We start from the raw sequence: 27291 nt of genomic DNA, 5'->3' as shown, positions 1-27291 counted from the left end.
GCCTTGAGTTGTTGAAGCAGAAGAACATGCTAGGACTTTGACATAATGAATGGTGTTTTGATACTTAACCAAGTAAGGTCTTTAACAAACTGGGGGTATCGATTTTCTCCTAAAATGTGACTTTGAAATTACTAAGCTACCTGTTAAACTCTCTGAATTCCATAAACAGGTCCTTGTGTATTGGAAAATTATATTTAAACATAATTTCACTCTATATAACAGCCCGATTTGGAACAATAGATATATACTGATGAATAGAAAATCTATTTTTATTCAAGATTGGTTCTAGAAAGGTGTTTCGGCAATTGCTCATTTTGTAGATGAGGAGGGACATGCTCTAAGTCTAGGACATCATGATTTTTGGCAAAAATTTAACATCCAATGTTCTAAAAGTAATTTTAATCGGGTTATAAAATCCCTTCCATTGTCACTTAAAAACATAGTCGTAAGTGATATAATATATTCTGACATCTCCCCCAAGTTAAGGCAATTATATATAGATGGTATTCAGTTTTGTGATGTTAAATGCAATAATACATTTCTGAGATCTTCATTAAGGAGTCTTTATTCTCCAAATTTGCTTAGACGTAATTACATATTAAAAGATTATACCCTCTTCAACCCTACTTTACTGGAAAAACAACCTAAACCTGATGGTTAAATCTTTGACTTTAGTTAAAAAGAAAAAGGCTGCATTTTTTTGTTTCCTTTTCGGAAGATTTTGATTTAGTGAGTTAGTACTCTGTTAACTTTTATGACCCCGTCTTTGTATCTTCTTTTTCTTTGTACAAAGGTTGAAATTTGTATTTTCTGAATGTATAATATATTGTGCATTTTGTTGTATGTTGATTTTGCTAATTTAAAAAAAAAAGAAAAAAAAGAACATGCTAGGAAATGGGTGCAATGGAGACAAATGATTCACTGTCCCGGCGACCAGGCAGCCCAAGAAGAAAATTGCTATGAATATTAATATTAAACTGAATTCAATTTAAGAGATCTTTTTCCATTTTTCTCACCGCCATATTCATCCATGTGGTGTCGCTGTGGGCGCTGGTATAGGCTTCTGTAGAAGGTCGGAGTTCATTGCGTTCGGAAGTAGCATGTAGTTGGATTTTCTGTATGCCTCTCAAGTGTATGGCTCACCTTAAATTACAACAGTGTGTTTGTTGTGTTTTGCATTTTCGGTTTTTACAGGGGGGCTAAGTGATTTTGGTAGGTTGTGGCTAGTCTGTTATCTTCTGTGCTAGCTGACGTTAGCATGTTGTTGTCTAAAGCGGTGATGTTTTAGGACCAAACTCGTAAAAACCGTAACGTTAACAAATAATAATCAGTAAACAAATAATAATGCGCAGTTTGCACGTAATAGCGTTAAATTAATCACGTTAACCAGATCGCTGGTTAAGTTAATTTCATAGCTTTCTAGCCTGCCATCCTTCGGGGTGAAGCGAAGACTTTAGCGTTAGCTTTCAGCTAATGTTACATTGAGTTTGCTAACGTTTGTGTAACCAGTAAACACCGTTCCCCAGAAATATGTAGCGTAGTCCTCCTGACACTGTTATATTCATTATTATTCCTGCAAACTGTTGTCGTTGTGTCACACTATATGCTCTCTGTTAACTTAACGTTAATGCACAAGAGCTGGTTAGCCGGTTAGCAGTATGAAGTTGTGATGGCGCAAGGGGCTTTATGCTTTAACGTGGCATTTGTTGTGTAATTTTCTAAGACTTGTCACACTGCTGTATAACAAACCAAATACGAAGGCTAACTATAACGGGTTTTAAAATGTTGAGAATCGTTTGGCACGAGGCCTGTGTTTGAGCCGATGTTTAGCGCAGTTTGATTTTTGGTTATGGAGGACTACTCATAGCACATGCGCAGTTTAGTTTATTACTTTGAGTTTGCTCCTTATTTATGTTTTATTTGTGTTTTAAGAGAGTTTAATAACTACTAAATCTTTATTTTCTTCCCTCTGCTGCAGCTGCTGTGTCTCTCTGCAGCAATGACCACCATTGTACATGATACCACAGAGGCAGTGTGCCTCTCTGCTGAGTACAACCTGTACCTCAAGCCTATTGCCAAAATGACCATCAGCGTGGCTTTGCCCCAGCTCAAGCTGCCAGGCAAAAGCATCTCCAACTGGGAGGTAATGGAGCGGGTGAAGGCCATGGTGGCTCCGGAGCAGTTTTCAGTCTTGCGAATCTCCAAGAGCACAATGGACTTCATCCGCTTTGAAGGTGAAGTGGAAAACAAAACTGTAGTCAAGAGCCTTCTAAGTCGTTTGGATGGGAAGAGCATCAAACTCAGTGGCTTTACTGATGTACTGAAGGTAAGGGTGAACAAATGTAGAGCATTGCAGTACTTATAATTAGTAACTGCATGGTTATTGGAGTCACTGGAGTTTGTTGTTGCTACTTAAATGTTCTGAATGTTTGTAACTCTTTGTCAATACATTGTAATTTGGCAGCTCAAAGAAATTACCTTGAAAATAAACAACTATCCAAAGGCAAGGCAGCTAGTTCTAAGTATTATAACATTATCTACCATAGATTGATTACAGGTTGAATTTAATTGCACTAATAAACCGACAGCAGAGTATATTTATGTCACCCTCTCATCATTAAGGTTCGTGCAGTAGAAAATAAAGTGGACTTCCCGACACGTCACGATTGGGATTCTTTTTTCCGTGATGCCAAGGACATGAATGAGACACTACCAGGTGAGAGGCCTGACACCATCCACCTAGAAGGGCTTCCTTGCCGCTGGTTCAGTCAGAAGGACAGCCAGTACCCAGATCGGCCCTCAGAAGAAGCCCTCGTTGCAGTTTTTCAGACATTCGGCAAGGTGATTCACATTCATGTTTCTGTGTAGCTAAAAGGAAATTAAGCTTTTAATATTCACATTTTTAGTTCACAATTTAAAAAAAAAAGAAGAAGAAGATATAAGCAGTGCCTAACTAAACAACAAGAAACTTATAAATGTCGATATAAAAAGTTAAGACATTAGTATTTTTTTGTTTGTTTGTTTTTTGTTTTTTTAAGGTACGAAATGTTGACATTCCCATGCTGGACCCATATAGAGAGGAAATGATGGGCAAGAACTTCAGCACATTCAGCTTTGGGGGCCATCTGAACTTTGAAGCGTATGTCCAGTATCAGGAATACTGTGGCTTCACGAAAGCCATGGACACTATGCGCAGCATGAAGCTGATGCTGAAAGGAGATGATGGAAAAGCCGTGGCTTGCAACATCAAGGTACTGCACACTACAGTAGTGTCAAGCCTCTGCCTACACATATTAAAGCTGATTTTATTTTCTACCTCTTAATTGATCAAACCAATCATTCCAGGACTTTTTTTTTAATCCATCTCCTAAAACGTTGTTTTCTTAATTATGTTCAGTCACTGCTGAGAGAGAAATTTCTTCATACAAACTTTAAATGCCAGGGTTTTGAGAGAACTGGAGTTCAACTCATTATTAAGGTGTTCTAATGCAGTGCCCTTTCAAATATGGTTGTATTAAGCAGGACAAGTATAGAGAACCATGCAGCCTTGGGAGGTTTGTTTGATAAACATGCTGATAAATGAATGATTCTATGTAATATAAAGAACCTCCTTTTCCATTCAGGCTACCAGTGAGTGTAGCTTTTTTTTCTTCTTATGTGAAAATGTTAAATGCACTGTGACAATAGCTTAAAACTTGTAGAGCAGAAAAGATGTTGTATTTGTAGCTGTGTCACTGGAATATTTGTTCATTATTCATTTATTTAAAATCTGTGTTGCCACAGTAATCTGCCATGGATGTAATATTTTTAGCTTTCAAATGAAGAGCTGGAATGACTGTTCCTGACTAAGCATGGTTATAAAATGTTGTAATCATAGTAAACCACTCTGAAATGTGTGAAGCACTTAAATAAGCCCTTAAACTCACCAATGGGTTTATCAATCTGGTATTCTTGGATGATATTTTGTTTTGCTTTAGCCACTATCCCCTCCAAAGTTGGTTAAATTACTGAAATAATAAAAATTTACATACTTTTGTTTTGGGGTTTTTTGTGTGTATAATTTTACCAAAACAAAGACCATTTAGTTTAATAGCTACATTCAGTCAAACTAATGACGTCAACTGAAGTGCTCAGCTGTTTCGATATGAAAAGCTGTTGTGACAATTAACCTTCATATGATGTGCGTTTCTTATCCTCAGGTGACCTTTGACACAAGCAAGCACCTTAGCGATGCTTCTGTGAAGAAGAGAAACCTAGAGAGGATGAAGTTGCAGGAGCTGGAGAGGCAGAGAGAGGAGCAGAAACAACGAGAGAAGGAAGAAGAGGAGCGGCGTAAGGAAGAAGAGAGGTATGATGGAAGCCTACATAGGAACATGGACTAAAATTGGACTATATTGAAAAGTTAAACAGAAAAAATGTTAGAGGGAAAAAAAATAGAAATTCTGTTTAAACAACTTAATATGAGGAATAAAAAAATAAATAAATTGGGGGATTGATTTTCAGTATTTGATGGAGTTGGTGGCTTTTAAATGAACAACTTCATCACCTGGTTTGATAAGAGTTGACAAAAAGTTAACAATAAATATTCACAGAGCATATTGAACCACTTTTTCAGGAAACAGAAGGAATTGGAAGAGGAGGAGAGGGAAAGGAAGAAGGAGGAAAGATTACGGAAGCGAGAGCAGAAGTTGCGAGAGAGGGAGGAGCGCAAGAATCTGAAGAAAGTGAGGCGTCAGCAAGAGGAGGAGCAGAAGAAGCTGCAGATGAAGATTGCCTTGGAAGAGAGGAGACTGCTGTTGGCTCAGCGCAACTTGGAATCGATACGGCTCATTGCTGAACTGCTGGCCAGGGCTAAGGTATCAATTTACACAATGCAACACTATACGCATCTGAATAAGTACTCTGCAGTCCCTGACAATGGTCCAGCAGAATGTTGCGTTTTATTGTTGAACCCCAATAGCTTAATCAATATTTAAGACTTCTGCAGTGTGTACAGCTCAACTTTAAATGTCTGTCCCCATATGAGTATTCATGTTGGATCTTTAAAATGTAACTATCTTGCTTTTCCATTTTTGTTTCTGAGAGTGATTATAATAGTGGAAGCTTATATTATTAATTGCAGAAGTTTCAAATGGTGAGATTGGCATATTTACAAGTAATCCACATGTGACAGAGCCAGCCAGGCTGCTCTCTTTCAGACATTTTTTGCTATTCTTGGCTGTTTGGTAGTAGTGACAGTGATTGTCCTTAATATTATCATTTTAGCCAGTGGTCCCCAACCCCCGGGCCACAGACCTGTTGTTTGGTACCGGGCTGCGAGAGTTGAGGCTTGGGTGTGAAATCTATGGATTTCTGGGTTTTTATCGGTTTTTATCATTATGTTTTTAACAGTTTTTATCGTTAACTCGGTTTCCCTGGGTCTTTTCCCCTGTGTTCTGAATAAATCTTCTTCTTTCTTTTTTTTTTTAGTACCGATACTGGTTTTCTTTTGTTATATTTATCCGCGACACCTTAAACGCCGGTCTGTGAAAATATTGTCAGACATAAACTGGTCCGTTGCACAACAATGGTTGGGGACCGCTGATCTTAGGCACACAGCTTTGGCTGTGAGCAGCACCCCTATCTAATGCTTGTGAGGGGCAGCCAATCAGAAAAAAGTTGTGGTATCCTGAAAATACACCGGGTATGCGTGTTTGATGTAATGTCCCCAACCCAGTTTTGTTCTGTCTGTTGTTTGCACAGCTTCGGATCACACCAAGAGTTTTTTTTGTTTTTTTTAGTATACTATATTTTGAAAATTTCATTGGATTACCTCTGTTTTTCTTGTGACCTAGTACCATTTCTTTTCTTGCTTTCCTTTTTTTTATTATTTTATTTTAAAGTACTATTACAAGGAACATGGAGTGATGTGTTTGTATGCTGTGGTTTCAATTGGAGTTGCAAACAAAGTCTCAGCATTAAAGAGTGGGTAATATTAAAGCAAGAGGTGCTAAAGCGTCTTGTTTCAGACAGAGGATGAAATGGGAGATTGCACAGAGCACTGGTATAGAATCAGTTAGGGTTGTTTTGAACTGCGAATCATGCAAAGTTTCTCTTGCCTGATAAAAGTTGACTCGACCATGTCAGCATAAAGGAATAATTTTATTTTTTAGGAAAGGTGCTGTTTTTCTTCTTGCATAGATGTGAAATTTATTACTAAGCCCACTACAAGTTCACAGCCACAAATACACATGGCATATAACCCTTCAAAAAAGGGTTTGCTGTTGAGTTTAGGATTTTCACACTTATTAAAGGTACAAGACATCAGAAAAGCATTTGAGGACCTCATATAGGACTTTGATACATTGGGACAGAAAAAGTAAAATACTGATGACTAATGTCTCTAATTTGGATTTCATTTTGACAACCAGAGTACTGCATGTGTTGGGACTTGCACAATACAACTCCTGGGAAAGTGTTACTCCTGTGATACTTCCCCCCAACCGACTCCTAAATCATATGCTTTCGTTTATCTTTTCTTTTGTGTTCTCCTCACCAGGCTTTGAAACAGGAGCAGCAGAAGAAAGAAAGGGCTGAGCGTGAAGAGCAGGAGAGGAAGGAGAAAGCTCGACAGAAGGAGGAATTAGCCCGTCTTCAGCAGTTGGAGGCCTGTCGCCGCAAGCAAGAGGAGGAGCTGCGGAGGGTGGAGGTAGAGAAAGAGCGAGCACTGGAGCTACAGCGGAGAGAGAAGGAGCTCAGGGAGCGACTGCTTTCCAACTTGCTGAAGAAGAACAGCAGCAAGGCTGCAGGCATCCAGGATCAGAGTGGCCCTGAAGTGACTGAGGATATCTGTAATCCAGATGATGTGATACTTGGGGTCCTGAGTGGGGTGAATGGATTGAAGGCAGCTGAAAGCAAAGAAAAGCAGATGTCCAAATCTGGTGCTCACTCCCGAGTTTCAGGGAAGAATAAATTAATGGAAGAAAGGAGAGAAGGGGAGGACAGAAAAAAGGACCGGGAGGGAAGAAGGGAAGAAGTGTTTAGCAGCAAGCGCAGCAGGGAACGAGCACGAGACCATTCCCACAGGGAAAGGAGCTCTCACAGCCGAGGAAGGAGGCAACGGTCGCACAGCAGGAGGAGAAGGAGCTGCAGCCACCGAAGGAGGAGCTACAGTCATCATAGGAGCAGGAGGAGATGTAGCCACAGCCACTACAGCAGGAGCATAAGCTCCAGCAGAGAGAGGAGCTGGAGCAGCACTGAGAGGAGTTCCAGCAGAGGGAGGAGTCACAGGCATAGTCATCGCAGAGGCAGTGGCAGGAGCAGCGATAGAGGCAGGGACCGGAGGAGTCACAGTCATAGTCGACGATACAGGAGACACAGCAACAGCAGGGATAGGAGCCACTCCACACGGCGCTAAACTCATGGATGACAGTTATCATTTTATTCATTTGTACTCACCATTTCTGGACTGACATTTCAAGTTCAGCAAGTTTCAGAGAAGATTAGATACTTTTGGTTCCTCAGTTAGGTGAAGAACGTCCAACTTTACAGACTGCATATGCAGGTGAACCTTAGTTGTTGCTGTGGATTTTTACCCAAGTTGTTCTCAGATTGATGTTGTTGACAACCTAAATTTTCCCTATAATCAGTGTAGCATGTTCACAAAAGTTAGTGATGCAAAATATAAACTTGACCTTTTTTCCCTTTCCTGAAAAATTATTTGTGTGTGAAGTAAAATGTATAAACTGGATTGAAGTACACTAAAACATAAATCTAAAAATTAATTCTAAAAAAGTGAGTTTTAAAGGGGTGATTGGACAAATTTAAGTTAAAGGCTATATCCTGGTCCACAGGTTATTACATCGACAGTCTGTTCTCTCATTAAAACATAAAACAATGACTGTGACGGATCAGTGAGTAACAGAGAGTTCAGACATGATTATTATTATTTTTGTCCAGATTTGTAGTCAGATTTTTAGAAAATAAGACACAGGATCTGATATTAATATACATAAGGTTTGTTCTAACAAGCACTTGCATGTTACAGTAGCTGCCGAACACTGTAAAGGTGACTACCAGCCATAACAAATGGCTGCTGCTCAATTACAGTGGGGGGGAGAGAATTCTCAAATGATGAAACACATACCTGCTTTAAGACTGTGTAAGGTACAACGACTGGTTTTGTTATCATTTTTTTTTGTGGTTAAGTACTGCTTATGTATTGGCTTTGTTGCTGATAATGGTTCAGAGAAAAACACAAACAGCTCTCTGTGACTGTGTCAACTTTGAATAACAGCACATAGTTTTAGTTAAAGAATTACTTTTGTGTACAATTCAAAGAACATTTTTGCTTTTGAAGTTGAATGACGTGATTTGATTTGTTTGAAGGCTTGATGTATTAAACCCAACTCTGCAGGTAGTGTACTTGCTCTTTCACAGTCAGATGTTGATCTAGAGTGCAAGTGATGGATTTGAGGCCCGTCTAGTTTCTTCAACACTTCACAGATCTTTGATAAAGCAGTTTCTTGGATGCATTTGTAAAAGTGTACTATGATGACGTTTCTCTTGCTTTTACAGACCAATTGTAGTGACAGGTAAATTTCTTCAACCTTACTAATTACTGTACAGACTGTTCTTGACATTTACTTGCTCAGAGGATGTCCAAGTTTTGCTGACACTTTGTCATTTGTACTTGTGTCAAAGCCTGTTCTCCATGTGCTCATGATCCACTAGAGCATGTCTTGCGCACATTGCAAGTTGTTTAAAATAAAAAAAAATTCAAGCTGAGACCTTTTTGTTCGTTTGTTTTTTCTTTCCCTAGATAAACCTGCAATTTCCTTACTACAATTAACCTTAAATGGAAGGTTTAAAATCAAGTTTTGGATATTCTGCTACCTTTTTTCCTACTCCTCATCAAAATGTAATATTTACATTTACAAAAAAATGTTCAGTCAGCCTGAGGCCTACAAAACATGCGATGCTGGTATTATGACATTTGTGGCTGTTTGAGGAACCAATTAGATTAAGCATGAGGACATGGCTTTAAACACAAACTCAGCCAGGATGGCTCACAGTCTCTGCTCTAATTCATCCCAAAGGTGTTCTTTTGGGTTGAGGTCAGGACTCTGTGCAGGCCAGTCAAGTTCTTCCACTCCAAACTCACACATCCATGTCATTATGGACCTTAATTTGTGCAGTGGTGCAAAGTCATGTTGAAACAAAATCTGATCTAAGACAAAGTCCATAGCTTTGTCTAAAAACTGGCTGATCAGAGCGCACTTTTTAATATACAAAAGTTATCTAAACGTGTGCTAAAAATACATCTAGTGTTTTACAAAGCTTAATAACTAAGAGTGCGATACATGAAATCAGACACTGTGTCAGTTGTTGGGATAAGGTTGCCGATTATGGCTCTGACTGCAAATGTGGCCATCACACCCAGATTCAGGAGCAGAGTTGTCATTTCAAGGATCTGTTAGGTGGGTGGGGGCATTTGGCATCTGACAATGGGGACCAGTCATACAAAACAGCAACATCTGAGCACAATCCCGGGTGACTGAAATAATGTTTAGTGGTCGCAGTGGTCATGTCCTTGTCCAGTCACTTCCTATGGCTGTGGCTACAAGCCAGGTGTAGTGGGTGTGATATCCCCTGCTTGTATAACTATCATTTCTTGTTCCGCTGCAATGGTAATGGTTAATGATGTCTCTGTTGGGGAAAACTCCTCCCTGCACTCAGCATCAACAACAGACTGTCTCTCTTTAGTTCTTAACAAGATGGCTGACAAGTTTGGTTCATTTTACTGCATCTGAAGTCTCGAGGGAACATCTGGAGCAACCTCAGCTGAGACTTTCCAGGTTGATTCCTTAGCATCAAACATAAGTAAGATGTGGTAAGTTGGGAAGTGATCACGTTGACCGTTAACTTTGGTCTCAGTAACAGCCAGCAGGATTAAAGCTTTATATTGATTTTTAACAAGTTATAAAGAACAGGCAGATCTCCCAGCACCACAGGAAAAGGTCACACGTCTGCAGCCTCAACATTCAGCAACTGACTCATCAGCATCCTTATATAGTCCAGCACCTCCAGCCTCAACAGAAGAATGAGGCAGGAAACCCAGTCATATTTCTACAGGCTCTAATTCTCTCAAAGGTAAGGAGGACAGAAGGCTCAGTATTTTCTGCAAATTTTTGTAACCTTGGCTCATGAGCTTTTTGACTGACCTGTGGGAATACTGGCTCTCTTATTTTGTGGAGGGTGTCTTATCTTGGACCTGGTGGTGGTTTACCACCAGATCACAACTTCCTGTGGTTCTGGATCAGCTGAAGTGGTCTCTGGGAAGAGCAAGCCTGTGCTTTCTTCTGTAAGAGCTAAAACTGCTGAATTGCCTTAAAAACAGTTTTTGTCCTAGACTCTTGTTTCAATTTGACCTCCTGCTGTGGCATCAAGGCCCGGATGATCGTGGCTAGTTCCTTTAATGTTAGCTAGTTGATATCTTCATCCACTGCGTCTGGTGCCATATTAGAAACAAAAAAAAGTAGAAAAATTATAGTTATAAAAAGAGAAAGGTGGCTGATCACTGCACTGCCACCATGTGTGAGTCATGTAGTAGGTTTTGGAACAGTGGGCTTTATTTCCACTCCCCAAATAAAATACTTTTTCCAAAGTCAAGTATAATTCTAGACCCTTAAAAGCGGTCAACTAAACTCAAGCTCTAATGAAGCACCAGGATACAAAATAACAAACAAACCAAGTATTGATCATTTTGGTACTGGCCAATTTAGGCAATCAAGTGGAACAAACACTGAAAACATATCCAATAACAAAGAAACAAAAACAAAAGCTTTTTTAATAGTTATTTATGTAAAAATCGCCATAAATAACTAATTCAGAAAGCAAAGAAAATCAACAACGTATTTAAGTTAAATACTCCTCTCCCCATGATGTAGCAACACTTGGTATGTCCCAATTAGCGCTTCTTGTATGTAATAGTGCTCCAGTGGCGGGTAGAATATTGTTTGGTACCAGCAGACCTCAGAACCCAAGCGGACCCTGGCACAGCTCTGGTAAAACAAGAGAAAACCCTTTGTCTGATGTAGTTTAACGTTGTTGAGCATAAAGTTAACCAAATGTGTGCACAACAGATAGAAAGTGCATTACATTAAATACAAAAAAAAATGGCACAAAACCTTACGTGTGCTGAATATGTTTGTAAGTGTAGTTTGTATCAGAAACTAAGGAGGCTCAGTTATGTTATATTAAGTCTTGGTTGCTGGCTTTATATTTGTGTGGCTGCAAGTATGACCATCACGGATTGAATGATTAATGAAATTACAATGAATGTGTGCTTCTAAGAAATATATGGTGACATAGTATCACATTAGTGCTAATGCATGAAATGTAAGCAGCACACTTTGCTCTTATGTCCTGTCAAAGAGCTGGCTATCCCACACTATTGGATTTGGGGTGATGAAATCTTTGTAGAAACTGGGTCTGGTATGAGAATGCAGTGGCTGAGCGAGAATGAACAAGGCAGCAGTATTTTCAGAGTTGTTTCTTTGTCTGACACACTGAGCCCATGCTCTAATCTAGGTTATCTGGCTGTAATCAGCTTAGCCCACTGCAACACTCGTTGCTGCTGCTGGGTGGGCACGCTGTGTAGTTTTAGTCTGCCTCTTTTCTTACTGCCATTCATGCAAACCTCTTGCAGGTGTAACAACTGAGAAGGCACGTTTCTCTCTTGTCTGGAAGATCGATCTGTGGCAATGGCTGACGGTGGGAAAATGGTTCCAACTAAGGTGTCGCCTACTGCAGACGTGTACCCTAAAAGAATAATGGAGTATATCGAAGGCTTCCTGATCTCCAAGGTAACATATGTACATCGTATATGTATACAGGTCAAATGCAGACATGTGTTGGATTGTAAACTTGACATTTCAGTGGTGCATTAACTAATTGGTTAATTATGTAACACAAATTCCAACATAATAATCAGTACATCTATTAAACTATATAGGTCTTGATATCGAAAACCATCGTATACAGTGCAAAGATGCTGAAGCTTGTTGACTGGCAAATTACAGTATTTAAGAAACAAAATTAAAGGGTTCTGAAAGGAAAGTCCTTTTACTTCAAACACTTGTTTGAATAACTGGACCAAAAAATGCTGGAAATAATGTGAGCCAGAATGTCAGTAAAATTAATAACTTATGTTTGGTATGTTACTTCAAAACAGCAGGCATGTGCCCTTTTTTCCCCTTCACCAGTAGTCTCTGATATGTTATGTAGTTCGTGCAGGACTTGGCAGCTCTGAGAGGAACTGGCCAAAAGTACTTTCATCTATATTAATCTGTGTAGATGAACCCAGTCTTCCCAATAGAAGTTCATTAATAACATTCTTTAGAAGTCAATTTATTCTATTATCTTGCCTCACCATTTATCTCTATTCTCTCTGCTCACTGACCTAGACATTGTTCACATCCTGCGAGCTGGGTGTGTTTGAGCTGTTATTGGGTTCAGAGCGCTCCCTGTCTGCAGCAGAGATCAGTCAGGCTGTGGGTGCGAGTCTGGATGGCACAGAGAGGCTGCTGGCTGCCTGCACTGGCATGCAGCTCCTCAATAGACACCAAGACGATGGGAAAGGTCAGCCGACACACATCAGTAATACAACTTAAGCGAGCCATGTAGCAGTTCTCATTGCTAATTGTCACTTAAGGTTGAACTAGTTTTAAATATGAATGTGGAAGAAAATTGGAATTTACAAGCCCACAATTTAACACTTGTGATCGATTATTGTAATTTATATGTCTGGAGATTCACTTCCTAACTGAGCACCTCCCCTTCTTCACATATCACGTCATCTCAAATATGAAGTAAAAGGGTTGCATGCATGCATTCATTCAGTAATTTACTCCACCCCTTCTCCCACCTGTGTCAGTGTCTTACAGTAACACTGAGCAGGCCAGGCTCTTTCTTACGCGCTCCAGTCCTTTGTCCCTCTACCAGTCCATCCATTACCATTCCAAAACAATCTACCTCTGCTGGCACTATCTGACTGATGCCGTCAGGTCAGTACACTGAACATCACCACATCACAAGCTTAGAAATGTGTCCAGGTTGAGAACTGCCATCCAATTTAAATTTTATCAAAATGTTTTTTAATGATCAAACCAATTTTCTAATTTGATTTTTCTCAATACTTGACAGACCACTTGTCAAGCACTTAGTGATATTTGTTGCTTATTAGATCATTACCTTTTTAGTCTTACAGCAGTAAGCTCTTCAGTTTCTATTAAACTGCCTATTTTATGTAAAAGATTTAATCTATGCTTTATATAGTGTTAGAAAATTGAACAATGCCCGGTACTTCTATAAACATTTAACTTAGACACATGCTTGGAGTTTAAGATTTAGTTTGAGAATAAAAGCATACCAAAGTGAGTTAGCAATGAGCTGTGAGAATGTAAGTTTTGACCTGTAGCTTAAGATTGTGGGCTGGATTTCCTGTGGGGTTTTTTTTTTTTAAAACATAATCCTAAAATTGATTTGATTCTCATATCCGGTGGTGGGCTGCCAGCATATTTCAGGCAGTGTGACTGAATGAACTGTTGCTGTAGTTAATCTAAAACAGTGAAAAACCATTCACTGAAGATGCCAAAGGACAAAGACACTGATCAAAATGACTAATTTGATCTTGCAGGAGCTGAACGAAGCATGTGCCACTTACCAAATTGGGATATAATCTTATGAACTGACTGTGAAATGCTCACGTATCATAGGAGTTGAATATGATTAGTAAAGTCTCATGTAACCAGATAATTGCATGTTATGGTTGTCATATAAAGTAATTCTTTCTTTGCCTTATCCCAGAGAGGGAAGAACCCAGTATGAAAAGGCTTTTGGAGTCAGTTCTGGAGACCTGTTTGAAGCAATCTACAGGTGAGAAGCTCCCTTTGTGGTAAACAGACGAAATGCACACTTTACCACATTTGCATTCCATCCATGTCTCTCCATCTTGAGCCTGTCTGTCAGTTTTTGTTTTCTTTTTTCTCTTTACAAAAACTATCTGGAATTCATTTGAAGGCAGGTATTGTGTGAGACAGAGGGGGTGTGGACAGGCAGTGATGTGAGGAAGCTTGGGGCAAAGAGAATGCAACCGCCATTGTCCTTTAGGACTCGTGTGTTTATAGTATCTGGTGCCCACAGTTTTAACGCTTCACCAATCTGCGGTGTTCAGGGGTCACATGCAATAAAAATTCACACTTTGTTTGCTAATAGGTTTTGAGCAGTCTCCCTGAGGCCGTGCACTGTAAATCACTGCCAGAAACAAATGGCAATAAATAAAACATCCTTATGGCACAATTTGCAAAACTTTGATGGTTTATTTTCCATAGGACTGAAAAGCACCAAAGTAAAGAGGTCTTTAGTGTAGTGAACCTGGGCACACATTAAGCAGATGTCATAAAGCTAAATTTTCTTTGTACTTGCAGTTTTTAGCGTTTTGTACTCTGAAACTGCAGCTGATATAACTGAATAACCTCATTAACAAGGATGCATGCAAATACCATGAAGCATATGAGAGTAAAACAATACACCTTTGTGCTGATGACTCTGCAGTTGAATGTTAATTGACTGTAAATGAAAATGCCCTACATGAGAGACTGTCTGCACCTGCACACAGTTTAATGTGGAGAAGCAGTTGTTTGTCCCAGCTGATTCCCCCTGTGAATACTGTGGGTAAATTGGTAAGGGGGAAAACAACCACTGAAATCAGTGCATTCTTGGAGTGCTGCAGCAGGGAGCAGGATGATTCAAAACTGGCTGGATGAGTCACTCCTGTTTACTCACAGCCATTTAACCAGTCATGTACTGCACCTGAATAATTTACACCAAAGTCTCATCTAGAGCTCGAGTTCTTATACTTGAGAAAGCAGATGATTTGGAGCGAACAGGGGGTCTGGCTTTGGCGATCTGTGATACACATGCCCTTTAACAGTAAAACACTTTACTCTGAAGATGAGTTTTATTTGACTAGGAGGGTTTCAGAATCAAATTTCTTGTCTATTTGAGGATTGCATATAAAAGGAAACGATCACTGGCTGAATTTGTGCTTCTGGATGAAATTGACAGGAAATACAGATGTTGAAGCACTGAGCAAAACTGATTTCTCTAACTTGGTTATTTGAGTCCTTAATAAGATTGTCACAAAATCATGGATTACTTGTAATGCTCTCACTGACTTTACTTGGGTTGGTTGTGGCTCCAAACATGAATGTTACCAGCAGGAAAGTTGTGCTGGTGAACAAACTATGAAGCATAATTCATAAAGCATAAGGCATCAGTTTGCCTTTTGAACTTTAATTTTGCTGCCATGATAAATGCCACTACAGTAGATCTGCAAATTGAAAATATGGGCCCCATCAGTATATTGTCTGGGCTCTAAAATGCAGACTAGCTTGCTGGAGTCCTGTGTGGAATCTGCATGTGCTGTCTGGGGATTCTGGCTTCCTCCCAGAGTCCAAAGATATGCATGCTGGAGTAACAAATTCTAAACCTGAACCTGTGTGATTGTACTTTATACTGGCTCCAGTATAATGGAACATGGCTCTCATGTCTCCCATCAGCTGTCAGTGCAGGTATACACTGCAATAGTTTGTCAGAAAACATGACAACACTTGGTGAATCATATTTTAAACATTGCTGCTCAAACTATTCTATTGCAGCCAGGATGGCAGAGGCTGGAGCAACAGAAAGCCATTAGCTAGGTCTCCAGCAAGTGCAGAGATGATGGAGACTGGGGATGCTGAATAATATAAGACACGTCATGCAGTTCTAATATCGTGATGTGGACGAGGACAGAAAACCAGGCTAAGCACATTTTACTCAATAGAACTAGAGATGGGATGAGAGTTCAAGTAAATGTATTCCTCATGAAGGAAAACGACTGAAGATTGTCATTGGGGGGGCATTCATCATTCTATACCCCAAATGTTTTCAAATTGAAGATGACAGTCTGCTGTTTGACCTCACAGTCATTTCATCTTTTCCCATCCAGTGCAGTCGGTGTCTGAAGCAACAATGATTCACTTTCAAAGTTACTCTTGAGGTCACTGTGTCGTCTGAAGCTGGTTTGTGCGTCAGATGGAAGTGGCTTTTGCTACCCTGAAGTTTGGATAAATTCTGTTACAAACTGGAGGCTGTTTGTATGCACAGTGCCCTCATGGCAGGGTGGAGTGCTGGTTGATGAGGTGGAGACTCCTCAGAGCAGCAGCAGTCACCACAGGCTCTTCTGTTCTGCCTCACCCTGTCTCGCACGCACACAACATGGTGTCCCCACAGGGCAAGACTTTGTACAAGAGGCTGTGTGTGTGTGTGTGTGTGTGTGTGTGTGTGTGGCAGCAAGAAGCCTCCTTTAGGCGATCGCTTGCAGAAAATGAAGCTTTTCCTACAATGCATTGAGACGACGAAAGTATTACCAATGTTTCTCGTGTGTGTGTGTGTGTGTGTAGGTCTGATGATGAAATGGTGAAATTTATGCAGTTAATGCACTCCATCTGGAACATCTGTGGTAAGGATGTGGTCACAGCCTTTGACCTTTCCCCCTTCAAAGTCATCTGCGACCTTGGAGGTAAGTTTTCATCAGATTTCTATAAGTCCGTCCAAGTTTGTCTTAACTGAGCAGCTGCTGGGTCAGCCGCACATTTGCAGTGTACGCATCTTTGATCTCCCCACACCTTCTGAGTCAAGGACTTCATTTACCTATTAGTAACCATGTCTTGGCTCTGATAGGATCTGGAAGAAAAAAACCTGCGGGAACAACAAGATGTTTAAACAGATTATTCCTTAATAATATTAGGTCAGCTTGAATTCGAGGCAACCCGATCTCAGTTTGTATTAAACATTATTTATTTATTGGAATTTCGGCAGCTGAAAGAAGACTTGGAATGAGTTAATTGGCAACAGCTCGTTAAGATTGAAAAACTGGCCACCTTCTGTGAAACTCAGCTAGGATGCTCCTTTATACTCTGTTTGCAAAGAATTACATTTGCAAACTGGAAAAATCTCAGACTATTCCTCAATGTCAAGACTTTGAACATCTACAGTATAACAGAACCAGCATCTGGGTTAATCTCCTCACAGGCCAAAACTTGGTATTTGTTAGCTGTGATGGTGGTTTAAGTTCTTGGAGCCTGATTTGACTTATTTGCTGGCATTTTCTGAGTCATACTTGTTAAAATCTGTAATTCTCCTTGGAAAAATATGAATGAAAGAGAAACCATGTGGCTTATCAGCACTCTTTTCAAATGCCTTCATCTGTGATGATATGAGGGTGGATTAGTATCTGTACTATTGGTAACCTCCAAATCTGGAAAATGAGAATCTGTGCTGAAAAGCAGATGCGCTCCTTAAGAAGTCTTTCAGGGAAGGCCTTCTACATTTCAGTAAGATGATGCCAGACCACGTTTTCCATCTATTACAACATCAGCGCAGTGGAGTCCAGGTGCATCAGTGCATACCAAAATACTTGACTCATTAAACAAAATGCAGATTTCCAGGGTTAGGCAGCTAGAATCTCATTCCAGACAAGACTGGAACAACAAATATTTTTACACTTTACACACAATCTAACATTTTGGTGGATTGTATTTAACTTGATTCTACAGGTATGGAGACGCATGACAAATGTATATCCTATTACCCCTATCACAAGAAGTTCCCCACAAACTAGAATTGGGCATAAGCCAGTAAATACAATTGTAACAACTGTTGAACTGAACAGCTTGTGTGCCTTTTTTAAAAAATATGTGAAACTAGACGCTGCTCACAGCAGTCACCTGTCTTTGGATGCTTGAAAGGAAGCTTTCTTCACTGTTCTGCGTGTACTGCTTTAAGTCAGATTTATTCATAGCGTCTTTTGAATAGCAGGTTTCTTACAAAATGCTTTACAAGGGGAGCAAATGGCACAATGAGTAAACTTTGAGGGAGAGAAATACTGAACAAACACAATAAGAACAGAGCTTGTAAAGCTATGCAGGAAAGCCAACCAACAATGGAACAGATCAAAAAGAAGCATGGAGGAACAAATAAAAGGGTAGTCACAGGAGTTTTCTTCTATCCTAAAAATACTATGAATAAAAGCTGGAAAAGGCTTTTGTCTGAGATATTGAGTCTGTTGCCATCATGTGAATCAAGCTGAGCTAGGAGGTCAGTGTATTCTCAGCTCTGTACTTCAGTACTGGGTGATATTACAATGCACCAATTGTCAGTGGGCAGAGTCACCTGAATTCAATGTGGTGCTTGCATTAAAATGTTGATGCTTATCCCTGAAAGTCCAGTATTCATGTTTAAGAGAATCTGCGCTGTACAAACTGGGTGAACTGCTAAACAGACACTAAACGCATACTGAACTGACCTTTAGTTCACTGAGAACAGATGCAGCATCTACTTTGACTATCGCTGTACCACAGGTGGCTGCATTGTAGCACCACTACTGACCACATAGGGGTGCTGTGAAGCCAATAAAAGAACAACTTCTCCCACATGGAACCCTACATGCGTACAGTGTTTTACCCACCCCTCTGTGGCTTTCTCAGCATGGGCTTGTATGTTCATGCTTATGCATGATGCTGCATCCCTGAAAAGTGTGTGCTTGGGGAAATAGTAGGAGCCTCAAGGGCACGACTGCAGCATCCCATCTAGACAGTCTCACACAGCATCTGTTGTGTCTGTGCACACCTGCTGCTCAGGAGCTCTTTCTGTCCAGCACTCTGTCAACTAGTTGATTTGGTTTGGATTACAAACCACTGTGTGCACATCTCTGGAAAGAGCCTTCCCTGGGTTTATTTACATTTATTTTAATGTGACATTTAATGGCAATTTAAAAGGCATGTTTTTGTTTAAAATGGATAATCAACTTAAAGGTTACAACGACTGTTAAACCTCTAAAATGTAAACTGCCATCTAGGCAAGACATCTCTCTATATATCCCCCCCCAAGGGAATCTCTCTAATGAGAGACTACCAGAATAAGGTTTTAAGAAACACTATTATAAACAGTAATGAAAATTATGACAAAACTAGGAAAGGAACAAAAACAAGCCCACCATAGCTTGTTAGTGTTTGCAGTTTACAGCTGTTGAAATGTCTGCTTCTAGGCTATGGCACTAATGTATGAAACATATCAGGAGGTAGTCACAGCAAAAAAGAAAGCAAGTTATATTTTCATCTTTATATGTGGCCAAGTTAACTACTGAATCAAATTCATTGGGCTGACAAATTAGCCCAATTGTGGGAATTGGTTTGCATGTATACATTTGGGCATTTGTGCTGATCTGAAACTGGTTTGGTAGTGCTGGCTCTGATTGTAGACAGGACATTCAAAAGTAGCCAAATCTTTGTGGGGAAAACATCATTTTCTACTCTGCTGTGGGGATATGAATGTTAAGTCGCATGTCTTCACTATAACAGACATGTGAGCTGTGTCCCAAACCCTGACAACATTCAAAGTGAATGAGGTTCATTTGGTCTATTAGACGTAACTAAATTTGACTCCTAGGTAAACGCCTACCAATAAACTAATTGTTTCCTTTTGATCAATGGTAACTGCATAACAAGCAAACTGAAACCTTTCAAGCTACTTTCATGTTAATCAATTTGTTTCTCTGCAAACGCATTTTAAGACATCAGAATATGGACAGGGTGTTTTAATGTTAGACTGCAAACAAAATCTCAAAGTATTAAGGAAATGCCACTTAAAGCAGCAGTGTCATTCTGATGACTTTCCTGAAATTAAATTGGTTCATCCATAAATTTGAGGCAACTCCAAATGACAGGCGGTCAAATATTTACATCTTAAGGCCAATATATCCTCACCTCCAACCCCTAGCATGGCTCCACTTCAATCTGCACACTCGTCAATATGCATCTCTCTGGGGGTGTATTAGGCCTTCCCCAAAGGAAAGCCTCTTCAGCTCAATTCCCCAGATTGAAAAAGACCTTCTGGTTTATAAAGGAAAAATGTAATTATGCTGAAGCTTGTTCTGAAAGCTGCTCCAGAGCAACAGAGGCATTACTTGACTGTTCACAGGCTGAGCAGTACTCCCCATTGTGAGGTATGTGCAAAATAAAGTTGCCCCTTCTGTGACTGCATTGGATGCAGATGTAGTCAACAATATCCAGCTGACACAATACTGCTGGGGTGCAAACCAGAATGAGTTTGGATTTAAACTGTCCAATGAACAAAACTCCATGAGAATAAAATCCTAATTCTGTATGATTTTTATTTAAATGACCGTGTGGATAAAAATTCGGGGAAACTTGCACTCATGACATTGACTAGTTTAAAATGCAGCAATAACTGTTGCATTGCTATAATCTGAAACCGTCATCAAAGGATTTCATTAACAAACTGAGACAGTCGGGTCAGCTGGGGAGGACTCCAACAGCATATTGTGTTTGGGTTTTGCTTCCCCTTGTTGCTCTTTGATTTTTCTCCTCTACTGACCCCTGTTTGATGTGAGCCAAATATGGTATTAGGTGGGTATTTGTAGGGGCTATAGAAAGCTGTGTAAGAATACAATATAGCAGCAACAACTCACACTAGGAGGAAGGCTCTACAGGGCTAGATGGTTTGGCAAATATGCCCACAAACACCAGCCGGAGTGATTGCCTTTGTAGGTTTGTGTAAAGTGAAATCCTTTGATCCTGTATTCTACCTCACTGTCTCACTCGGTCTCATTCATACATTCTCAATCTAACTTTCTCTTGCCCAATCAATCTTTCCATATCGGTCACTCTGAATTTTTAAATTCAGTTTGCTTTATGAGGCGTAATTGATGGTAATGATGCTGCCAAAGCCTGAAGTTGAAGGATTCATATTTTCACATTAAGTCATTGTTTCCACCCATGTGCACGTTTGTTCATTTCCTCAATTCAAAGCCTCTTCCCATCTCATAGTCTGATTTTCAGTCAAGGTTCTCAGAGGAACACTAATGGCTTCTTTTGAACTCCTAAATGCTAACGTCGTGTTAAAATGCACACAGAGGATGCCTGCATGCTAATGTTTAGCTGGTCTAAAAATTTGCTTGCTCACCATATCCTCACTGGTGGAAGGGTTTGACCTACTAATGGCACTAAAGGAAAAGTTGGCCCGTCACCAAAGTGGGAAAACAAAGTAATCCTCTATGCACTTGAAACATTTGTTTATCCAGTCTAAAGAGACTTCAATGATGAAATGAACTGCTGTGGAATTTGTGCACTGACTGTTGCTTGAGAGAACAGGCAGCTTGCATAGCTAAAAATGATTTCAAATGCATTCCAGCATAAAGCTTGATATTCAGATGTCTAATCAGACTAAAACTGATTAGTCAAATCAAGTAATTTGTTCTGCTCTGCTTTATTGACATGAATGTTAGCTGAACCATATTCCCAAAGCCACCGCATACAAATCATGCAAATAACCAGATTCTACCTGAAAGCATCTGTTCCGCTTGTATGACTGCACTTTTGAGTGATGCAGTCCTTTTAATGAAGACTGTATTCATTGTGCTGCAACTAACGGTAATTCTCCCTCTCCAGGCTGCAGTGGGGCATTAGCCAAGCACTGCACGTCAGCCTACCCAGAATGCACTGTGACAATCTTTGACCTTCCCAAGGTGGTGCACATGTCCAAGGAACACTTTATCAAGGAGGATGACCAGAGGATAAGCTTTCATGAAGGTAACACCATTATTACTTGGCGAAACCCCTGATGGATGCAGGAATAAGTCTCAATATAACATGTGTTTCTGTTATGTTTTTCTTCTCAATAGATTGGTGTCTATAACATAATTCACATGTTATTGACAAGCAGTCTACATTTGGATACACTCTGAGCTCTTGTGTTTACATGTGGTTTTAAAAGGACTCATTATCTCAGTTCTGCTGCATTTTGATAAGATCTAAATATGCAAATTGCATAAACGGAGCAAGGGGTTGTCAACAAAACTGGCTGATACTAAGGTTATGGAAATTAAAGACAGGAGCTATGTGACCATCCCAATGAAATGGCAATGAGGGTTTTGTGTAGCTAAAACTTTTTCTTCAGTTCTTACCCAAAAGACATCAGTGAACTATTTCATGTTTCCTTGTTCACAAAAACATGGATTCTAATTTGAATATTTTTTTTCATAATTCTGTTTGAGTGACTTTTGCGAAAACAAATTCTCTAGCTTTTTTTAGAAAATAGTTGAAGGTAAACACAAGCAGACATTTGGTCGTTTTTCAGCAAGCTGACTTCACCTGCATAATATCCAGCTCGGTATCCATGTCGGCCAACTCTAAATATACACTCACTGGCTACTTTGTTGGGTACACATGGGAGGCTGTGGTGTTTCAGTGATGCTTAGTTGGTACTAAAGGGGCCCAAAGGGTGTCAAGCAAATATCTCATACACATGACATCAGTCTGAACCACTGATCCAAAGCAGGATTCAATTTTATTTATACAGTGCCAAATCACAACAAGTCGCCTCAAGGTGCTTTATATTATAAGGTAGACTCTACAATAATGCAGAGGAAACCTCCCCCAAATCATATGACCCCTATGAGCAAGCACTTTGGTGACAGTGAGAAGGGAAAACTCCCTTTTAACAGGAAGAAACCTCTGGCAGAACCAGGCTCAGGGAGGGGCCGATGCCTGCGGCGAAGCGTGGGGGGGAAGAGAGAGAAGGAAGACAGGATAATAGATATGCTGTGGAAGAGAGCCAGCGATTAATAACAAGTATGATTCAGTGCAGAGAGGTCTTGAATCATAGGATGGGTTCATGCTTTCATGTTTACAAAGTTCTGTGCCTACCCTTCACAGTAGATCAGCATTTTTGGAATGGTCAAACCAGCCTGTTTGACACAAATGGCTGCTGCATTCAAATCCTTTCTCCAACATTTCTGATGTTTGAACTTCAGCAGGGACAATGTCTAATTGGATAAAAGCATTAAGTTGTGATTGGCTGTCTAGAGATTTAACAAATAGCTGAACAGGTGTACCTAACAAAATGCCCAGTAAGTCTGAACCATATTGGCCTGTAATGCCTGTCATTACTGCATAATGTCTTAAAATCACTGATCTCAAAACAAGCAGAATGAGAATTTTGATGTCATCAAATGAGTCTGTCATTCTCCCAGAGTTGGTGTGGCATGCTGGAAAACATTGGGTAGAATACTAAATTTTTTACTTCCTGCTTCCTTTTTACCTTCAGCACAGCAGCTATTGTAAGGCAGAGCACAGGTTTGCAGCAGATGGCAATCTTAAACCCAGACACAAAACTGCTTCTTGGTGTTTTCCTAGCCATCATGGTGTTGAGCACAATGGAAGCTGTGACATGGCCTTTTTAGGAGTGTTGGCCTCAGTGTGCTTTATTTCATAACTTGCAAATATGCCGACACTCTTACAATGGGCATAGAAAAATTGTTACTGCTTGCACACTGATATTACAGAAACGGTGCTGTGTTGGCAGGAAAATAATTTTTCCCTGATAACTATCAGCACAAGACAGCAGCTGGAGATATGCTCTAGTAATTTTTAGGTTGCATGCATTTTATAACGGACATCATCCTTTAGTAGTAATTAGGTTTGAGAATGTAAACCACTAAACGAATCATGTCTTACTACTTGAAGGCTTGTCAACAGAATTATTAATTACATGGAATAATTAAATCAAAGGGAAGCACTCAGCCTAGTTTGAGTCACTAACTTGACATACTCGTTCCACCAACACGTATCAAATGTACACTTTTAATCATGGCCGCTCTGTTTAAATTTCTGCTGCACGTCTAGATGCATATGGCTCACGTGTTCAGGAGAATCCTTTCCACTTTAGCATTGACTTATAGGGTTAAATTCAGAGCCTAGAACTCCCATTCACATAATCTATTCATCAGAATTGGATGACTGAAATGCAGCTGTGTCTTAGGAATTCAATGGAGGGAGTTTTAAAATGTTCATATGGATGGATGTGTTTTTTTTCTTTCTTTCTCAGGGGACTTCTTCAAAGACTCTCTACCAGAAGCTGAACTCTATATTCTGGCAAGAATCCTCCATGACTGGACAGACGAACGCTGCGTAGAGCTACTCCAGAGAATCTATAAAGCCTGCAAACCAGGTCTGAGCATATCTGAGTGTGAAAGGGATGAGCGCCTTTTTTTTTTTTTTTTTTTTCTCATCTGCTTGAAATGAGAGAGCAGATTGTATCCCACAATGCAGCTGATCCCAGAGAAATCTGTCCTTCTGACTTTGATCAAAGTCAGACACAAAGCAGCCGACTCTATCACAGAGCAGAGAGGGCAGCAAAAGAAAAATGAGAAAGTCGGGATGGTGAATAGTGTCACAGTGCCAGCTTACAGAAGGAAGTGGGGTTTAAAAGCAGACCTGGGCTCAGATTTGGCTTATGCCAGTCATTAACCATAATCATCATCTGAAAGGTGGCCTGATGTAGCAACACCTAGTAGGGATCATCACATTGGATCGATTGGTTTAACGTGTGTGGTTATTTTGTTTTTTGGTCTTGCAAACCTGTCTCTAAGCTTTGCCAGGACCCTTTATTTAAAAGGGGGGAAAGAACTGAAGCAGGTATTTTTATCCCTGCTATAGGAGGTGCTGTGCTGGTGGTGGAGGCGCTGCTCAGTGAGGATGGTTCTGGCCCGCTTACAGCTCAGCTTTACTCCCTGAACATGCTGGTGCAGACGGAGGGCAGAGAGAGGACAGATGTTCAGTATGCTGCCCTGTTGACTGCTGCCGGATTCACCAACATCCGGCACTGCCTCACTGGGAAGATCTATGATGCGGTGCTGGGACACAAAAAGGCATAAGATGAAGAAAAATGGATGCTGTACCAGGAGTGAAGCCTCACATCACCTGTGTTTTCACTTTTCCCATGAAATTTCAAAATGAATAAATTCTTCAGCATGACTACAGCGTCGCATTTCTGATTGCATAATCAAAGGTTTGACTCTAGATATTTAAACTAATGTCCTTGTTTTGGACGTTAATCTGTATGACAGGAAATCTCATCAAGTTTCTTAGAAAGAGCAAGAGGTGCCCTGCATGCCACTAGTAAGGACCATAAAGAAGCTGAAAAGGTCTCAGAAACAAAGCTAAGGCTTGTCTCCAAATTGGAAACTTTATCTCCAGACTGTTTAATCTGAATAGTCTCATTTTAAATCCTGTCTCTATTCAGCGCTCCCAGTGAAAATCTTAAGATCTTCAGCTCTGCCTCCCTTTTGTCACTCCCTCAAACCACACATCATAGCAGGGGTGTCTATCATCTTGCAAACCTTCCCTTTCACCTTTGTTGCCATCCTTTCACAGATCACCCTTGACACTCATCTTCACCCACTACATCCTGCCTGTTCTCTTTAGCTGTTGCGTTGTCATTGACACTAGGTATTTAAACACCTTCCCCACCTCTTGCTTCAACTGAGCCATCTTTTTTTTTTTCTTCTTTCCCCAGCGTATACCTCCACTTTTTCCATCTGCTCCCTACCCTTATGTCATCTGTGAATGTCAAAGCTGATGGAGTCTTACCTAACCTCTGCTTTTAACCTGATATATCTGATATACTGATATAAGATTTTACCTTCCTAAAACCTTAAATACAATTAAGGTAATCTGGATATTGTGCTTTATGAATGAAATCCAGTGAGCTTTAAAGCAAGCTGTATGTAGCAGCAGATACTAGAACTGGTAAAACTAAAGTCCGATCTAGCAAAGTAGACTTAAGCTGGAATTGTTCACTTTTTAAAGTTATGCTATTGTAAGAATATCTATCTGGAAATTAAAAATGAGGGTATAAAGGCAGTTTTGTATGTTAAGTGTCAATGCATTGGATGTATTGACACTTGCGTGTGTGTGTATATACTATAGTGCTCTCCCAAAGTAATTAAAAAAAAAAAAAAATTGCTGGTAGAAGAAATAGTTTGGCTTAATCATTTAATAGAAGTTAATGGGATATTGAAAAGCTACTGAATGCAGATGAAGCCAGAAGATTATCAGAACATAAAATACAGTTTTATAGACTAATTCTTCAGTGGGTTGGCTCATCATTGAAATCAGTAAAGTGCCAGTTAAACACATTAGTTGGAGGAAGGGCAGTTAGAATAGAAGCTCTGCAGATTGGAGCACTTTATGTGCATCATTTATCCATTTCCACTGCAAGGTCACAGCTGCTTTTTCATTATGACAGCTTTCTCACCTCAGCCAAGCTTAAACCTTTTGCAACAACTTTTTTGCATCAGAAACTGATTGTTTATGTCAAAAGCAATGTGGCTCATTATCAGTTATTCATGCAAAAAGCAAAGGGACTCTATTTAACAACAGAAGTTATACTCTTATTGCAGGCTGTATATAAAATATGAATGTACCCACTGTAACATCATCCACTTGTTTTGGAAGTCTTGTTTAAAAACCTCAACTTGAGCAGTTTTTTTTAAAAATTTTTTTTAAAATTTTATTATTATTTTGTTTTGACCTCATAAGCACGAGGAAGCTCTGAATTAAGAATCAGATGCTGCACATTTATACTGCTGTCACAAGATACTCAGTTTAAAGCAAACTCTACTTTAAGTCGCAAAATGAATTTAAAGTTTGATTTAAGTATGCAAAATTCGAACTAAGACTGAACGGGAAGGTGTTTTACGGAGGTGAGCAGTAGGGTTGTTTTGTCATGCAGGTCTCTACAATTTGGCTTCCTTTTGACAACAGATGACTCATTCTTATTGCCACTCTCCAAGGTCAAGGTTTTGAAAAATGCTTAGTTTTAAAAAAATTGCGACGGATGTGTGGGCTGAGTTGGTCACTAAGTGCAGTCAGAAATGGAGAAGATGTGTGAAAATGCTAACAATGAAATACCAAAATCTGCATATTTTGACAATTTTGTACTACAGCTCTTTCATAAAAAATACAATCAAATGTGACTCGGATGAATCTGTCAGTCTGTACTAGAGCTTCCAGTCTCAGTGCTAAGAAGATGAACTTATTTGAATCTTTAAATTCATCATGCAGTTTTAAGGCCTGTGGCTGAACCGCTCATTATTTCCTGCTCTTAACAGCGTAGTAAAACTGTCTTTGCGCTTTCATCTTTGTAATGATGGATGTGACTCAATAAATCTTCTCCACAATGGCTAGGTTCATGCTTAATTTCACTGTTATCCTCTGTGCAGCATAGTTGTACTCAGAATATACTTGTCAGCTTCTTCTTAGAAACTCAGCCAGTTGCTCAGTTTCTGATGTAATGCAGTTTACTCAAAATATTACTGAGCTGCCCTGGAACAGCTCTCAATCT

General features: G+C 39.9%; 2 protein-coding genes across 6 annotated transcripts; both read left to right on the top strand.

Annotated features, from left to right (window-relative positions):
- Positions 1–1043: 1043 nt before the first annotated feature.
- akap17a (A kinase (PRKA) anchor protein 17A) lies at positions 1044–8766 on the top strand. 5 transcript variants are annotated; one of them, XM_005935747.2, is made up of 8 exons: positions 1044–1072; positions 1979–2326; positions 2465–2503; positions 2623–2841; positions 3039–3251; positions 4200–4348; positions 4616–4856; positions 6539–8766. In XM_005935747.2, exons 2-8 carry the CDS (start codon positions 2000–2002, stop codon positions 7394–7396), a joined length of 2046 nt encoding a protein of 681 aa, XP_005935809.1. In that variant the 5' UTR covers positions 1044–1072; positions 1979–1999; the 3' UTR covers positions 7397–8766. The 5 variants fall into 5 exon arrangements, with proteins under 5 accessions (XP_005935809.1, XP_042082168.1, XP_042082167.1 ...); XM_042226234.1 differs by having other exon boundaries at positions 1058–1132; XM_042226233.1 differs by lacking the exon at positions 1044–1072 and adding an exon at positions 1079–1212 and having other exon boundaries at positions 1998–2326.
- Positions 8767–10953: 2187 nt separating this feature from the next.
- On the top strand, positions 10954–24920 carry asmt (acetylserotonin O-methyltransferase). The gene is made up of 9 exons (XM_005935749.3): positions 10954–11045; positions 11690–11846; positions 12447–12621; positions 12917–13046; positions 13849–13917; positions 16488–16606; positions 21555–21695; positions 23992–24114; positions 24603–24920. The coding sequence occupies exons 2-9, from the start codon at positions 11745–11747 to the stop codon at positions 24818–24820; spliced, it is 1077 nt and encodes a 358-aa protein (XP_005935811.1). The 5' UTR covers positions 10954–11045; positions 11690–11744; the 3' UTR covers positions 24821–24920.
- The last annotated feature ends 2371 nt before the right edge of the window (positions 24921–27291 follow it).

The sequence above is a fragment of the Haplochromis burtoni genome, unplaced genomic scaffold, assembly GCF_018398535.1.
Source record: "Haplochromis burtoni strain Fernald_Lab_line unplaced genomic scaffold, NCSU_Asbu1 Contig_202, whole genome shotgun sequence".
NCBI lineage: Eukaryota > Metazoa > Chordata > Actinopteri > Cichliformes > Cichlidae > Haplochromis > Haplochromis burtoni.
Note: the sequence above shows the minus strand (reverse complement) of the source record. Positions and strands in the feature narration are given on the sequence as shown.